We start from the raw sequence: 18,400 nt of genomic DNA on the forward strand, positions 1-18,400 counted from the left end.
CCCTTTTTTGACTATGAGGTAATTCTCTTTTCTCAGAACTATAAGTATAGTGACAACAATAAATGGCATTGAAATTGGGAAGATTAACTTCATCCAACTGAGGTTAAGATGCCTAACTTATGTGTGTATGAGTGGTTTATTTTCTATCTCTCTTATCTCTTATTCCCCTGTAGATTCACGAATAAGTTAGCAGCCTCAGAGATTTACCATCAGCCTTCTAGGACTAGCAGGCCTAAGTTTACATTCGCTTCCTGGAGATCTTCGCAAAGATGCCTAGCTATAGATCAAAGAACCTCCTTTTAAGCTCCCCTGCAGTTTCTGACTAGAAGCTGCTTTTACAGCCTTGGCTGTAGGAAAATTGTAGTCAGCTTAAATTTTCCTCCTTGGCCACAGTACAGCCAGTCTCTAGAGAAGGAACCCTGGGCTCCCTTCGCTCTTTCCTCTTTCGGTCCTGATCCATTGCCTGGGCCATCAGCGAGGCAGCCCATGAGATGAAGCAAACTGGAGGGGAATCCGCATCCAGCCCCAGAGACCCTACCCTGGACATTCCCAGGCCACAGACGGACATTAACAACTATCTCTTAGTTAATAATGAGTTCAGGACAATAATTTTATCTGTCTTTCATTCTGAGAAACAGAGTACATTTAAAATGACAGCATATGCTGCCACAAAGTGACAATGTATAAGGAATTACACCAGAATAGTTTGTGTTTTTAGACATTAAGGTTCATGCTTAATTTAGACATTTCTAGGTAGCACCATTATATCTTGGGTTCATGGGAACTTTAAACCAACCTGCCTATATTTGTGGTGTACCAGCATTTGTGGTGTCATTCTAGAGTGAAGGTTTATCTGAGGCCACAAATCTGCTTCAAGGCTATCCCCCAGTGAGGCATCTGGAGGTCCACAAAGGTATTTATTGCAGCCATAAGCTCTCTAAAATTGTTTTAGAAGATCTAAAGCAATTTAACTTTTTAAACTATTTGAATCAAATCAGGAATTCCACTTGGAAGGCAGAGGCAGGTGGATCTCTGTGAGTTTGAGGGCAGCTTGGTCTACAAAGCTAGTTTAGGACAGCCAAGGCTACACAGAGAAACCCTGTCTTGAGAAACCAAAAAACAAATAAACAAACAAATCAGGAATTTCATAGTCAGGGATTAATTCATCTGAACAACAGTACATCTTCAACAAGATCCTGTAGGAAGTTTGCTCAATCAGAACTGGTCAATGCCCAAAAAGTGACAGTTTGCACCAATGCCAGATTTTTTTTTCCTTTTCTTTGTGACTGGTTTCAAAATAAGGTTTCTTGGTGTAACCTTGGCTATCCTGGACTCACTTTGTAGATCAGGCTGGCCTTGAATGTAGTCTTGGCTGTCCTAGACTCGCTTTGTAGACCAGGCTGGCCTCAAACTTACAGCAATCCACCTGCCCCTGCCTCCCTAAGTGCTGGAATTAAAGGCATGTGCCACCATGCCCAGCCCCAATGCCAGATTTTAGAGAGATGCAGCGATGCACAACTGACAGGGTAGTCAGAGGTTGGAAGCATGGTACAGACCTTGCAAAATACTGATCACCTTCTCAAAAGCCCACGTGCCTAATGAGCTCCTTCAACAGGACGGCTCTTGGCAAGTGAAGATCTTTTACATGAATTTGTGGGGTTGGGGAATTGGGAAAAGGCTTGACTGTCATCAAGTCTGAGTTTTAGAATAGTCTAGAAATATTAATGCATGATTTTGAAAGTAGCAAAACAAACCTGAGGGAGGGAAGATGAGTGGGGCAAAAGTAAGCTGCATGGAAAGAAGATACCAGAAGGAGAGGGAGAGACAGAGAGAGACTGAAAGGGACGAAGGAAGAAGAGGAAGAGAATAAACACGAGAAGTCAGAGGAGGATAAAGGGTCGCTTTAATGAATAGGAAATTAAGACACAGAGGTGACAGTAAATGTTAGTAAATGGAGGGACAGAGACTTGGTCCCAGGTCTCTTACTGCAAAATCAGACAAGTCATTATAACGGGAGACTCACACACAGCAGGGTACCCACTGCCTATTGGCACAGGAAGACTCTGAGAGTTGCCCTCATGGATCCATAGAAGATACGGTCTTCCAGGTTAAAGGGATGCTCCTGAAGGCTCCTCGGCGGCTTGAGGTCTCTAAGGCTGCACCCTGTGAGGAAGGTATGGTGTAGGCCATGTTCTGTCCCAAGGAGGGCTCTCTTGTGTGGAACATGGCATACCACTGCAGAGCATAACAGTTTCTCATATGATTTAGTTTTAAGAAAAAAAAAACCTATAGCTCATAAAAAGTCTAAACTTATATTAGAACTTAATAACACCAGCAAGAGCAAGGCTAAACATGTTTTAAGGCAGTGATTTTTTAAAGCCTTTTTGAAAATGAAAACAGCATAGTCATAATTTTTAGTAATCAAAACCAGGTTCTAACAATGTAAATGTTAGAATTGAGCATCTCTAAAATTAATACTAAAAGTATCTTTGAAAGCATGTCACTTAGTGTAAGATTATCTAACTACTAACCCCAAGTTATGAGTTTTAATTAAAATCAATGATTTATAAGTCAATAATCCTGTTTTTGACCCTGAACTTTAAAAACATGTCTGGGTCTGGAAAAGGGTGAGCAATAATCCATTTCCAGAGCTGGCAACACAGTAGAACAGTATAAAGCTTTAAATTATCTATATTTAAACAACATTTGAATTTCTAGTATATAAAATCCATACCAATTTAAAATGAGACTTGATTCCTTAGTCTAAAAGGAGATAAAACAATAAACAGAGTTTATTAGGACTAAGAAGTTTTATAAATGTTGCTTTATACCATGTGGTTTTCTTAAGGTGGTGCAGTCACATTGGCAGGTTGCAGGCCATGTGGTCAACATGGTTGCTAATTAAAAACATTTGTGATAGACAGATATATCTTTACATGAGGGTTGCATTTAAGTTATATACACATATACATGTATGCACACATACATATGGCCTAAACAAGACATATATATATATATTTATTTATAAGCCTTACATGTGTATATTTAATTATAAGCCTTTTCCTATACAACTGAAGTCAAATATTGCTATAGATTATAATAGATTTTAAACCATTACCCAATCTGCACTTTGTATAAATCCTTAGGTAAGGGTTTACAGAATAATCTTAAATTTTTATTTTTCTTTTGAAAGTAGAGTGCAAAGAAATCAGAGATAAAAAATTTTAAGGTGAGGAGGAAGAAGAGCCTTAGAGATAAGAGACTTTGGGAACCTAGGGCAAATCAGATATTTGAGAATCATTTGTCTATCTATGGCGGTGAGAATGTGGAAATCAAGTGTGCCAATTTGTAGTCCATGAAGGGAGAGAAGAGAGCCCTTGGATCCCTGCAGAGCAGCTGCAGGAGTGGGGAGGAGAGAGTGTGTCCATGTGGCAGGCAGAGAGTGAGAGCCACGTGGAGGAGTTGAACTCTGGCAAGAATTTGGGATCAAACTCATAGACAGATGATCCACACACAGCTCGGGAACGGTTAGATCATCGGCTGGGTTTGGAGCAGCTGCAGGTGGGAGAGGGTGTGTTTGTTGTAGTCCTGTTCCCATCTGGCTCCGACCTGTTGCACACTTAGAGGCAAGACATTCACACAGCATGGAAGAGAGACCAGCTGGAATGAAACAGGATTTGGAGCAAAGAAAAAGGAATAAGGAAAGGAGAGATGCTTCGTATTCCCCCGATCACTTGGCCAGTATATTGAGGCCAGATTTGATACATTTACAAGCTAGGTATGTCAGGACACAGTTCTGATGGTCAAGTAAGATAGGCACAAGGTGTCCTGCCAAGTTGTCACTCTGTCAGACATGGGCCCATGCTAGACGCATGAGCTGACACGGTTACCCAGTACCAGAATTTTGAGAAGCCAAGAAGGTGAGAGAGGGGCTGGAGAGACGGCTCAGAGGTTAAGCACACTGACTGTTCTTCTGGAGGTCCTGAGTTTAATTCTCAGTAACTACATGGTGGCTCACAACCATCTATAATGAGATCTGGTGCCCTCTTCTGGAGTGCAGATGTACTTGCAGGCAGAACACTGTATACATAATAATAAATAAATAAATCTTTTTTTAAAAATGAAGGTGAGAGAGGAAGAAACAAACAAACAAACAAAACAAAACACAAAAAAACATGCTAGCAGAATGAAACCTCACCCAGGGAAGTGGCCAGACCCAGAGAATCCTTTAACTCACCAATTGCCAGTGTTGGGTGGAAACCTAGTGGACCAGTGGACCAGAAAGCAAATCTGTTGCCAGCAAGTACAGTGGCAGAAGAGATCGCAGTGGCCAGACACCAGGAGAGCGCGGCCCCCGTTCATGGCACCAGTGTTAGGATATGTAAAGATGATTACACATCATACAACAGATCTGGTATAAAGGAGGTTTATGAGGACAGATGGAAAGGGGCCAGGGAGGGAGAGAAAGGGAGCACGCGGGATACAGAGCAAGAAGGATACTATGGGGTAGGAGGAAAGCTGGAACCCAGACTGGGGAGGGTGGTTCTTTTATCCCCGCACACCCCTGGCACACCCAGCTGTGGCAGCACGTGATGAATTAAGATGTGTTAGGACCCTGAAGGTGGGCCAGTTGAATCCCCCATACACTAACATGAATGGTACTTAAAATTACCCCCAGTGTTCAGTGACTGGAGGGAAAACATATCAGTTCAGATGAAAAGCTGTTGGTCTCTCATGAATATCCTCACAAGCACTAGGGAGGAGGCTTGACTAAGCTGTTCCTCATGAACGTCCCATATTTAAATCAGAAAACCCAGGTGTGGTACAGGTGAGTCCCCAGCAACAGCTCCAGGAAGGGAGATGCTCTCTCTGGGCCAGCTCCTGGGGGACAGATGGAGGGTTCTCAGTAGTGGGGAGAAAGGGAGGATCTTTGTTTTCCTTTGAGGCCTCACAAGAATGTCTAGGTACGGAGGCTGCTGGCGTGGAGGCTGCTGGCGTGGAGGCTGCTGGCGTGGAGGCTGGTGGTGTGGAGGCTGCTGGCGTGGAGGCTGCCGGCGTGGAGGCTGGTGGTGTGGAGGCTGCTGGTGTGGAGGCTGCTGGCATGGAGGGGCATGGAGGCTGCTGGCATGGAGGCTGCCGGCGTGGAGGCTGCTGGCGTGGGCTGGGCTCCTGACTGCCTGTGGCCCTGTCTGAGGAAGGGGCAAGAGCACTCTGTGTGCAGTCAGATGTGTGCAGCTCTGCAGCATCATGGTGTGCGTTGGATTCTGTGCAAGTTCATGTACAGAAGTCTCAGCCTCCAGTCCTTCAGAATGTGAGCGTATCTGGAACAAGGTTAGAAAAGACAGCCAGTTAGCCGAGGTGACTAGCAAGGCTCTAATCTAAAATGCCTGTGTCCTTATTAGAAGACTCATATGCACAATGAAGCACGTGAGGACACAACACAGGCCAGAGAAGGAAGCCGCCCTGTGTGCAGCCCGTTACGGGACTTTCAGTCTCACAGCCGAGAAAGCAAACGTGTGGTTTGATCTACTTTAGTGTGGTCCTCTGTCACTGCAGCTGAGGAAACTGGCACCTGGCATCCTCCAGAGGACGCCATGTGTTCTCACAAGCAGTTGCCCAGGGCACAGTCCACAGAGTGTCAAGGATCTCTATGAGATGGGGCAGTGTCCAAGATGGAAGGAGAGTAGGAAGGGAAAGACTGGGCCACCAGAGCAAGCATCTGCCACCCTGTGCACCATGCCTAGATCTAGACCTACAGGAAGGTCGTATTGCCACGTCATACATGCTATCCTCTTTCCATGACAGGACATGTGCAATCTATGGGCAAGGTCCCCTAAACGGTGTGCTGGGGTTTGACCGACTCCCACCAGCCTTCTTGCTTCTTCCACTTCATTTCAGGACTCTGAGTGATGAGGAGCTGTCTGTGGACTTCTCTCTTCTTTGTGATTGGATCCACATCAGGTCTTAAAGTCTATGGCCCTCAAACCCTGCTCCATTTGGGCTCCTCTCCTCCCCTAACTCCAGACCATGCACTGTTCCTTTCTGCTTGGATCTCAGAGGTTCCTCATCCTTGTAGGCGCAGGAGTAATCGTAATCCTTCTGAAAGTTTGCTTCACCTACAAGACTAGCCCTGTGGGTCACTGACAACCCATTCAGTTCCTGAAGTACGTGATGTGGCCACTTACCTGTGAGCCCTTACCACTGTGGCCACCACGAGCATCTGTACATATCTGTGAAGCCGTCCTTGATACTTATAACAATGAGCTACAGAAAGCTATCTGCTGGGTTATAGAACACAGGCAGCCATGCCCCTGTTGGCTTGTTCTTCAAGGTGCGTTATCTAACTAACATCAGTGAGTGTTTCCCCAGACTCTATGTAATCTACCCCCTCCCCAGGCCACATGCAGTGTTGGCAGGTTAGAGAAATGTACTCTCCCCCTCTCTGCAGCCCAGCTACAGTGATCTTTCACAAGAGGACACAGTTGAACTCCACTAGATGGCAGTTTGTAGGCTTGCAGAACAGTCACTTATAACAAGATCAAAGTAGGCAAGCAACATGTTAAGAAGAAGAGGCCGGGTGTGGTGGCGCACGCCTTTAATCCTAGGACTTGGGAGGCAGAGGCCAGCAGATCACTGTGAGTTCGAGGCCAACCTGGTCTACAAAGTGAGTCCAAGACAGCCAAGGCTACACAGAGAAACCCTGTCTTTAAAAAAACAAAAAGAAGGAGGAGGAGAAGAAGAAAGAAGAAGGAGGAGGAGGAGGAGGAGGAGGAGAAGAAGAGATTCAAAGGGAGCATGGAGAAAAGGTGGTGGGTAATAGCGGTGACTATCATGAGATAACATGATTACAATATATTACAATATTACAAACAGGTAAGGAATCCTTAAAGAGACAAGAAGGCTCAGCGGGTAAAGATGCTGCCACTAAGCCTGACAACACAAGGTTGATCCCCGGATCCCCCACACTGGGAGGAGAGAACCACCTCCTGCTAGTTGTTCCCTGACCTCCACAAATTTGTTTTATGATAGTGTCTTCTATACCGTTTCACAAAACAGATGTGTGTGGTTTTTTTAAATGTCCCTGTGGAAACCCAGGAACCAAACACAAACAGCCTCTGGACAGCAACAGCTCATTATGATCGTTTCATTTGGGTTTTACCTTTTCTTTCACTTAACTTTGACATGTTATCATTTTTAGTTGTTTCCTTGATGTAGAATGGCTACTTTTTATTAAAACTGGAATTATGTCTGGATGCCTGTGCACTGTTTAAGAATCATAAACTGTGGCTACAACACCTATTCTTAAATATTTTCTCCTCTGAGTCACTTTTCAGCCTTTTACAATCCATTCAGGATGCAGGCTGCTGACCCCTGGGACAGATGGACACAGGGATGCCCCTGGGGAAGATGGACACAGGGATGTCCCTGGGGAAGATGGACACATGGATGTCTCTGAGGAAGATGAACACAGGGATGTCCCTGGGGCAGATGGACACAGGGATGGCCCTGGGGAAGATGGACACAGGGATGGCCCTGGGGCAGATGGACACAGGGATGTCCCTGGGGAAGATGGACATAGGAATGTCCCTGGGGAAGATGGACACAGGGATGCCCCTGGGGCAGATGGACACAGGGATGTCTCTGAGGAAGATGGACACAGGGATGTCCCTGGGGCAGATGGACACAGGGATGCCCCTGGGGAAGATGGACACAGGAATGTCCCTGGGGAAGATGGACACAGGGATGCCCTGGGGAAGATGGACACAGGGATGCCCCCGGGGAGGATGGACACAGGTATGCCCTGGGGAGGATGGACACAGGGATGCCCTGGGGAGGATGGACACAGGGATGCCCTGGGGAGGATGGACACAGGGATGCCCTGGGGAGGATGGACACAGGGATGCCCTGGGGAGGATGGACACAGGGATGCCCTGGGGAGGATGGACACAGGGATGCCCTGGGGAGGATGGACACAGGGATGCCCTGGGGAAGATGGACACAGGGATGCCCCCGGGGAGGATGGACACAGGGATGCCCCTGGGGAAGATGGACACAGGGCAGCTTAGCAGGCTGCACACACCTATGGGAACCCAAGCTCCACTCACTTCTTAAAACCTGTTTTATTTTTTCCTTATTAAAAAAGTCTTAGAGAAGCAGATGTGAGTAAGAGAGAAGAGCCCTGTGCAGTGGGACATCCTGTGCTATCCATCCAGTTGCTAGAGGGAGACGGATGCACATTCAAGGTGAGGCCTCGTGACCTCAGAGGCAGAGATGGGAGTCGTGGGGCAGACCAGGATGTCCAAAGCCCCCCCCCCTAAACTGGGAAAGAGACAAGCCCATCCATTCTACAGAGGAACAGCCACGAGATGCACCGATAGGTACCAGGTGCCCCTGAACCAGGAGAGAGAGATGTCTGTGTTTCTGGTGACCACTGTATGTGACTGGGTCAGGTGCCATCAGAGGTTCTTTAGGACAGAGGTTCTCAGAAACCACAGAAGAATAAGGAAGTAAAGCTTCCTCCCCACAGCCATTTCTCTTCTTTGTTGCAATCAGACTTTCCGGTTCCCGGTTCCCACGTACTGACCCATTCAACTCCTCAACTTCCTCTTTTCAGCCCCCTCCCCTTCTGGAAAACAGCTGCTGTCAGTGACCCACCACCACAATCTAAACTAGCTCAAAGTTGATGGACCCCTAAGTGCTGATGGAAACATCACTGGCTCGTGTGACACTGGTCTATGAAATAATACTTCGGAAGGTATTATAAAACCACAGGAAACAAAAGATAAATTGAAAAATAGACTTGCGTTTTAATAGCCTTGGTGACAAAGGTTTAGACTCTCAACAACTTCACCAACTGGAGCAGGAGAATCACACAGTCCAGGCCAGCCTGGACTGTCGGGGTATCCTCAAGGCCAAACTGAGCAACTCAGAGAGACTGTATTTCAAAATAAAAGTCACAGCGGCTTGGGGGAGTATCGAAGGGTGTACTTCTTGCACTGACCTAGAATCTTTGAAGTCTTTGCATTCACATCACATCCTGGGGGCTGGAGAAGTGGCTCAGTGGTTAAGAGCACTTGCTGCTCTTGAAAAAACAAACAAACAAACAAACAAAAAACCTGAGTTCAGTTTCCAGAGCTCAGATCAGACAGCTCACAATGACCTGTAACTCCAGCTGCAGGAGATCAGACACACACACACACACACACACACACACGCATGCACGCACACACACATGCACTCACAAATAACATCTTAAAAGAAACAAGTATCTGTCCTGGTAAATATATACATGTAATACATACATAAACTTTAAGAATTTTATGAACTACATGAAAGTTACTTGAGCTTTTTTGCACTAGGAAAGGAGACACACATTACAGAAGGAACATAAAAATGACCTAAGCTGAAAGTAAAGAACATTATTAAAATCTGTCTACATCTGTAGGACTTAGAAGGAGATATATAGAGACACTGGTAGATAAAAAAGGACCAAGCTACGGACTCTAATTAACACTATGGCGCATGGCACCTACCCATTGTTGTGACAGCCTTTATAAAAAAGGAAAGATGAGCTGGAGAGATCACTCAGTGGTTAAGAGCACTACCTGTTCTTCCAGAGAATGTGGGCTCACCTTCCAGAAGCCATATGGCAACTCCTAACAACCTCAGTTCCAGGGGATCTGATGCTTTCTTCTGACTTCAGTGAATACTGTCTGGACACGGGCAAAACATCCATACACATAAAATAAAAATAAATTAATTTTTAAAAGATGAGGGTTCCAAGGATGTGAGGCAAAGGAAATCTTTTCACACTACTGTGGGGACATAAGTTAGTACAGCTACTGTGCTCATCAGCCACTGTAAAACAATTAAACAGAATGGCCCCAGTGCAGACCTGTCCTTGGAAATGCTGACAGCTAAAGGGAATGGAGTCAGTGCCTCAAGGAGACACCTGCACCTCAGCCCATTGCAGCCAAGAAATGGAACCAAACTGAATGTCCATCCGTGGGGGATTGGAAAAGATAAATGCATGGAGAGAAGGGGAAGAAAAAGAAGGGAGAGGGGGTGAAGGAACGGAGAAGAGGAGGGAAAAGGAAAAGAGTGATGATGACAATGACGATGATGATGATGATAAGAAGGAGAAAGTAACGATGAAGAAGAAGAAGACTTAAAAAGCAGAAAAATCCATCATTTGCAAACAGATGAATTTGGAGACTATTACACAAGACAGACACAGAAAGATAGTTACCACATTGTGACAATTTATGTGCAATCAAAAAAGTCCCAGCTCACAGGGAAAACTAAACGCCACAGGCGGTGGCTGGTGGCAGAGTGAAGGCAAGAGTTGCAGTTTGGTGAAGCTGCAAGTGACCATTTGAGAGAGAAATACGTCCTGGAAATCAGCCACACAGCATGCTGTCCACACTTGAGCTGCATATTTCAAAATTGCTCAGATTAAATTTCAAATTTTCTGATGACAAAGCAAAAAAACAACAAACAGGACGAGAAGCCAGTGAATCTCCACAAGAGCACACAAGTGTTTGTTACAAGCATCAAGGTATTTGTGAGTGAGGGTGTGAGGCGACTCACGTTACACAGTCAGAGTCAGCATTTCAGTGAACATGCACTTTACAGCTCACGTTTCATAAATAAACACAACTTCTGTTTGCCAACAACATAACTAAGATAATGATAAGGGGAAGAGGTGAGTATCCATGGAAACTGCAATATACCCCAGGACACTAACTTTTAATTTAAAATTTTTGCTTATATATCAATAAATGTATTTATGTTTTGCCTGCCTATATGTCTGTGCACTGTGTGTGTTCTTGGTGCCTGAGGAGTGCAGAAAAGAGGGTCCAAGAACCATTACAAAAGGTTGTGTGTGTGCTGGGAACTAAACCCAGGTACTCTGCATGAGCAGTAAAGTGATTTTTAAACGCTGAGTCATCTCTCTCTAATCTAGAATTTTTAGTTTCTACATTTACTTTAATAAGCTGAAAGTGGGGCTGGAGAGATGGCTCAGTGGTTAAGAGCACTGCCTGCTCTTCCAAAGGACCCGGGTTCAATTCCCAGCACCCACATGGCAGCTCACAACTGTCTGTAACTCCAAGATCTGACACTTTCACACCAATGCACATAGATTAAACCTAAATAAAATATTTTTTTAAAAAATAAGCTGAAAGTGTCTTGTGAAAATATCCAAGGGTGATTCAAATAAATTACCACAATTAATAAGCAAACCTCTACTGTTGCTATAGTCCTTGGGAATAGTTTTGTTTCTCACTTGCTGTGTGTTCTCACTGTTCCCGCCCTTGTGGGTGTCACTTTTCCCATCATTGCATTAACATGGTGCATCTGGCCCTCTCCTCCCTCTACAAGCTTGTATTCAAGCCTGCTGAACATCACCATGTGCCTGGAAGACATCTCTTAGAATTGGCACCTTCCCTTCACACCAGCCTCTCGAGGGAGCAGGAGCCCCCATGCCTGGTTCTCATGAAGCATCCTGACATGGCTCCAGCTCTTTCCTGCCTTTCACTGTCAAAAGCCGTGAGATCCGTTGACCTGAACTTCCACTGGTGGGATCACACACCCCCCCCCACGTGACCTGCCGAGTGCATGCCACAAAGAAATCAAGACAAGAAAACAAAAGTATTTGTGCAAATGCATTCTTAACAAAGCAACAGAAACACTTGTGTCAATTATAATCCTCATTTCTGCAATTAGCCATATGGTGTTACCTGGTATGTATAACTAACTTCCTCTGCTGCCCATTCTGTGTTTCCTCCTCCTCAGCAAGCACCTCAGCGTGTCTTGGCTCTTTTCCGAGAGGAATGACCCATAACTTCAATCCTGCCAGTAGTGCCCTTTAATATCCTTCCTGGATTAGGCTGTCGTAGTTTTCCCTGGACATTTAATCGTAGGACATGGTAACACCAAAAGACACCTTGAGCTTTAGGGTTGAGAGGATCACTTCACTCCAGACAAAATCTTCTTTATTTCTATTGTGGAGAAGCAATAAATTTCTCCATGGTAACATGGATCAATTACACCTCCTAACACTGTTATTCCTTTCTTAATCGGTTGGCGTAAGGCATCAGATGCCCAAAGTGGACAGAGGGAAGTCTTAGTTCAATAGAATGTTTGGTGTGGCTCCTGGCAGGAGCACTCTCCTCTTTGGACCCAAAACTTTTAACCCAGCAGATTGTAAGGTCTTGGGAACAAGAAGCAAAAGAAAAAATTCCTAATCCTGACTATCAAGTCAGTGGAACTATTCTTTTTTCCATCCCTTGATGCTTGGACCAAAGAAACCTTGCTATGAGAGAAATCGTTAACATATATTGGACATGAGTCAAAGAATATACCACGTTCTAGAGAGACCTTCCCCAGACCTCCAATCTGCCACCTAATTGGCATTGCAACTGTGGCCTTGAAAGGACGTTCCATCTTTCTGTCAGGCCAGCTGCTTCAGGGTGGTGGGAAACATGGTAATGCAGTGGATTCCATGATCGTGGGTCCACTGTCACACTCTCTGGTTGTGAAGTGAGTTCCTTCTTCAGAGAAACGCTCTGTGGAATGCCATGACAGTGGATAAAGCAGTCTGTAAGTCCATGGATGGCGCATTGGCAAAGCAGTGCATACAGAAAAGGCAAATCCATAACCAGAATGAGTACGTACTCCTTTAAGGACAGTGTTTCCCTTTCCGTGGAGGAAGTGGTCCATCTGCTGTAGTAGTCAACCCACCACGGGCTCTCTGCCTAGCTGCGCTGTGGAATGGTGCTGTATCTGGAGCTCAGTGTTGGCAGAGCTGGCACTCAGCAGCATCTGTGGCCAGGTCAGCCTTGATGACTGCGAGTCCATGTTGTTGAGCCCACACATTACCCCCATCTCTGCCACCTTGGCCACTTTGTTCATGGGCCCATTAGGCAGTGAAAAGAATGGCTGCAGAAAGAAACTGTCCACAGTACAGGTCATCCTACCCACTTAATTATTGGACTCTCCTCAGTGGAAGCCATCTTTTGCAGTGACAATTCTGGAATTTTGGCTTCTCTTAAATAATTTTAAATAATAAGTTAAAAAAATAAGTTTATGTTTTAATCCCAGGTATGGGGGGTTTGGACTGTCTACAGCGGCTGACTACGCTTTGCCTTGTGTTCTGGCAGAGGCAGGGTTTTGCCTGCTGCAGATAGTTTTTGCAATTGTGTGACATTTCGAATTCTGGGAACTTTTCAGAGGGTGTATAAATGCTAGAGCCCCAAGAGGTGAGGTTGGTGGTTGGTGGTCATTCACGGAGTTGGCTGTGGTCTATGAGTAGCTGTGCTCGAAGAACAAACAAGAAGTAAGAAATTCAGGTTAAAGATCTTTATCTTCCTGCTCTCTCCTTCTTTCTTTTGTATCTAGTGACTGAGAGGAGAGAAACAGGAGGGAAGAGAAGGAGAGAAGGGAGAGGAAGTTGCAATCAGGATATAAAATCAATTAATTGCTTGATTGATTTTTTTTTTTAATTCACATTGCCTGTGCTGACCATTACTGATTAGGCCATTATAGACATTGCTACGTCTATGCTGCCCATTGTGCTAACTACAATCACCTTGTCTTTGGCGATTCAGTGCTGCCAACTAGCACCTGCTACCTCTCAGCCCAATGAAATCCATTGCATTTAACCCATCCAACTGAGCATCAACGTCTCCAACCCTAATATCTGGAACAAAGAAAAGGGCAACAGCAAAGCTCTCCAGATGTAGTAGCGCCCCTCTCACCATTTTTGCACCTATAGTACTAGTGAAGGGCGTGTCCTCTGTGCCTTCCCTTTGTGGAGGTTTTACAAAGAGCACACACTCTAGCATTGCAATTGTCCTGAGCCTGAAAATCCCTTTGCCAACACTAAGGCAGGGAATATCAGGTCATTTGTTCTTTTCTTTTCGTACTGCTATTATTAGAGGTTTGCTGATTTAGGGGTTGGGCAAGATGGGTTCTTTCCTAGATCTCCTTTGTTTAGCTGTTCTTATGAAATGTATTTCCTTCCTGTGCTCAGGGTTAAGACTGTCTTCCTACCCTGCGTATAGTATTCCTTTATAGCGCTGGTGTTGATGCAAGAAACACAAGTCTCACCTCAAAGGGGATAAGAGATAGTTTTATTCAGAAAGTCAAATACAAGTAACCATGCCCAAGGAATGCATATTTAGGTCACCCCATATCTCATGTTCCAACATGGTGACTGTTTCATGAAAATTTTTTGTTTAACATTTATTTACTCTGTGTGTGTGTGTGTGTGTGTGTGCATGTGCGTGTATGTGTGTGTGTGTGTGTGTGTGTGTGTGTGTGTGTGTGTGTGTGGTGTTGCCTGCATGAATCTATGTGCCCAGCCTATGTGTGTGATGTGTGTGGTTTCCTTGGAATTCAGAAGAGAGTTTCAGATCCCTCAGCATTGCAATTACAGATGGGTGTGACCACAATGTGGGTTCTGGGAACTGAACCTTCATCCTCTGCTGAGCAGGAAGTGCTCTTCACTGCTGAGCATCTCCCTAGGCCCCCCTCATGAAGTGTTTATATAACAGACCAAAGAAAGCTATAAACTAAGATGCTTTTCAAATACATTGGTGCAAGCATCAGACAGTTGGGTTAGTGCAAACACAGAAGACCTTTGATATAGGCCTCAGACACTATTGGGTTGGCGGAACTAGTAGTCTGCTAAGTTAATACATTCCGAAGTAAAACTGCTTGTTCGTTTTTATATTTCAAATTATTTACCTAATGGCAATGACTCTAGCTGTGTCCAGTTGACATAAAGACTAGCCAGTACACTACCAATTATCAAAACCATCTTCATCACTGACTTAAGTATTTATGTTTCCCTTTCTCCATCTGTAAGATGGGGAAGGTGGGTACACTTGCCTTGTGGAGGGGTTTTGAGGCTGCAGTGAATTTCGTTCGACTATGTAGAAATTTACCTGGCACATATTAAATGCTATGTTGCTAATGTTTGGCATATCATAAATGGTACAGGAGTATTTCTACTCATTGAAGCCATCATAAACATCATTAATAACACCTCCCAACTGAAGGTGCATTATCCAATACGCACAGGCGAGAGGCCTTACGTGTGTCCTGTGTGTGGGAAAGCCTTCAAGCAGAAGTCATCCTTAGCACGCACGAGACAATTCACACTGGGGAGAAGCCTTACCAGTGTACTGTTTGTGGGAAATTATTTAGCTGCACCTCCCGACTGAAAGTGCATTATCAAGCCGGGCGTGGTGGCGCACGCCTTTAATCCCAGCACTCGGGAGGCAGAGGCAGGCGGATTGCTGTGAGTTCAAGGCCAGCCTGGTCTACAAAGTGAGTCCAGGATAGCCAAGGCTACACAGAGAAACCCTGTCTCGAAAAACCAAAAAAAAAAAAAAAAAAAAAAAAAGAAAGTGCATTATCAGATCCATATGAAGGGGAAACCTTATGAATGTGGAGACTGTGGGAAAGCCTTCAAGCGAAAGGCAAGCCTCACTGTTTACAAGAAAATCCACATTAGACAAATACACCACGTGTGCAGTGAGTGTGGGAAGTCATTTGCTTATGCATCCCAACTGAAGACTCACCATAGCATCCACACAGGGGAGAAGCCTTACACGTGCCGGGACTGTGGCAAAGCCTTCACCTACTCGTTCACACTGGATGTGCATCGGCGAACTCACAAGGTGGTGAAGCCTCACATATGGAGTGTCTGTGAGAAAGTCTTGGCTACGAATGACCATCTCCTAGGTCATAAATGAATTCACAATGGCGAGAAGCTCTATGTGTGCAGTGAAGGTGGAACAGGTCTTCTCCAAGTCATCTTTACCTAAACGTCAAGTAACTCACACTGAGGGGAGATGATTCAACTGTCACAAATGTGGGAAAACTTTCTCTCAGAGCTCACAGTTGACATCTCATCAGCAAATTCATACAGGAAAGAACAAAGCCTGTGTATTCACTGTAGGTGGGAAAGGGTTCTATAATAAGACATCTTTGCCTAGACATCAGCTAACTCCCACTAAGGAGAGAGACCTTTTGTCTGTCAGAAATGCGGGAAGTGACTCCTGCTCCTCCAAAAGTCAGCACAGGAATCATATCAGCAGATTCACACAGGGCTGAAACCCAATGTGTGCGCTGAGTGTGGGAAGAGAATCTACAATAAATCACCTTTGTCTAGACATCAGATAGCTCACACTAGGGAGAAGGAAACCTTTTGTCTGTCAGAAATGTGGCAAGGCCTTCTTTCAGAGGTCACAGCTGACATCTCATCAGCAGACTCACACAGGAGAGAAGCCCTATAAATGCCGCTACTGTGGGAAAGCGTTCAGTCACACATCCCAACTGACAGTCCATCATCGAATTCACACCGGGGAGAGACCTTACAAGTGCAACCACTGTGGGAAGTCCTTCAGTAATTCCCCCCAGCTGAAGGAGCATCTCCGAATCCACACTGGGGAGACACCTTACGCCTGCGCTGAGTGCGGGAAGGCTTTCAGCCAGAGATCATCCCTCAATCTGCACACCAAAATTCGCACTGGAGAAAAACACCATGTATGTAGCGAGTGTGGGAAAGCCTTCAGCCAGAAGCCAGTACTTCAGACACATCGGAGGATCCACACTGGGGAAAAGCCTTGCAAATGCAGCGAGTGTGGGAAAGCCTTGGCTTCAAAGGGCCAACTCCAAGATCATCAGCGAATCCACACGGGCAAGAAAGCCCTACGTGTGCCCGGAGTGTGGGAAGGGCTTCTACAGCCAGCCGTCATTGTCTAGACATCACATAACTCACACTAGGGTAAGAACCTTCGTCTGTCAAAAAATTGGAAAAGAATGTTTCCAGAAGTCAGTGTTGAAATCCAGCAGCAAATTCATGCTGAAGGAAAGCCTTGTTAAGAGTGCTACAGGAGGGCGGGAGAGATGACTCAGTGGTTAAGAGCACTGGCTGCTCTTCCAGAGGCCCTGAGTTCAATTCCCAGCAACCACGTGGTGGCTCATGACTATAACGAGATCTGGTGCCCTCTTCTGGTGTGCGGGTGTACAATCAGGCAGAACACTGTATATGTAACAACTAAATACATCTTTAAGACTGCTACAGGAAAGTATTCCATAATACAACCTAACTGAATGTCAGTCATCATCTCCACCTTGAAGGAAGTGTTACTGTCTTGGCCACTGTTCTATTGCTGGGAAGGGACACCATAACCACAGCAACTCTTATAAAGGAAAGCATTCAGTTGGGGCTGACTTATAGCTCTAGAGGTCTAGTCCATTATCAGCATGGTGGGAAGCATAGCAGCAAGCCAGCAGCCACAGTGCCAGAGAAGGAGCTAACAGTTCTCATTGGATTGGCAGGCATCAGCAGAGAGAGAGAGACACTTGAGCATTTAAAACTTCAAAGTCCTCCCCCAGTGCAGTGACAAATTTTCTCCAACAAGGCCTTTCCTACTCACATCACCACAATCTATTCCCTGGCTTCGTAAACTTCTAGCCATATTACAATGCACAATGTGTTTAGTCCAACTTCAAAAGTCCATATAGTCTATATATCAGTGTCAACACTGTTTACAATTTCAAAGTCTCGTTTGAGCAATCTCTGAACTATAATCCCCTATAGAATCATAATGAAGACCACGTACTTCCAACATACATTGGCAAAGAGTATACATTACCATTCCAAGACATAGAAAGGAAAGGAAAATACTGGACCAAATCGCGACCAAAACCAGCTGTGTGTAGAAAGATGAATTGTTCTTTCTATATTAAATGATGCAGTAAATTATGCTAACAGTTTTCTGTTAGCTAGTTCTCCAATGACTGACGCAGAAAGATTATGAATTATTTTAAGCTGTAAGCACTATGCTGGGCAGATTCTGAGCTACACTAATCCTAGTACCTTTAAACCTCCCCTAACAAACCAATATTTGCCAAACTGATGATTCCAGGGCGGCTTCTGCTCCCTCATTCTGTTTCCACAGCCACGTGCTCAGCATCATGCCTCCTCCCAACTCCTTTCTCTCTCTGTCTTCTCCACTCCAGCTGCTCTGCTGCTTTCCCTCCCCTCAAGCCCAGACACTTCAACCTTCACCTCCCCCTCTTCTACTCGGTCATAAGCTTCAGCATCTTTATTTAGTTAAATAGGGATAATTGGGGGGAACATTTCTTATCATCACATGGCTCTACAGGAGATAGTTCAACATTCACAACAACGCACATGGCAAGGGCAGTAACCAGATCTCAGGCACTAAAATTAACATTTGGAAACACAGTTGGACCTTCCTCCAACACAGCTGGGCAATTCTGCATCTCCATGTCTGATGTCAAAGCACTATTCACATACCCAATTCCTTTCAGCTTTGTGGACTGCAACACACTCTTCTCTCTCTCTCTCTCTCTCCTC

The 18,400-nt window shown here is 45.2% G+C and overlaps 1 protein-coding gene across 1 annotated transcript in view; it reads left to right on the forward strand.

Moving 5' to 3' along the window:
- The first annotated feature begins 15,434 nt into the window (after positions 1 to 15,434).
- LOC127192381 (zinc finger protein 260-like) overlaps positions 15,435 to 18,400 on the forward strand; it is a 55,737-nt gene continuing 52,771 nt past the window's right edge. The window contains 4 exon segments of the mRNA XM_051149667.1: positions 15,435 to 15,692; positions 16,086 to 16,208; positions 16,210 to 16,716; positions 16,718 to 16,798. Of these exon segments, the coding sequence (XP_051005624.1) occupies positions 15,435 to 15,692; positions 16,086 to 16,208; positions 16,210 to 16,716; positions 16,718 to 16,798 (969 nt within the window).

Source organism: Acomys russatus, chromosome 7, assembly GCF_903995435.1.
Source record: "Acomys russatus chromosome 7, mAcoRus1.1, whole genome shotgun sequence".
Taxonomy (NCBI): domain Eukaryota; kingdom Metazoa; phylum Chordata; class Mammalia; order Rodentia; family Muridae; genus Acomys; species Acomys russatus.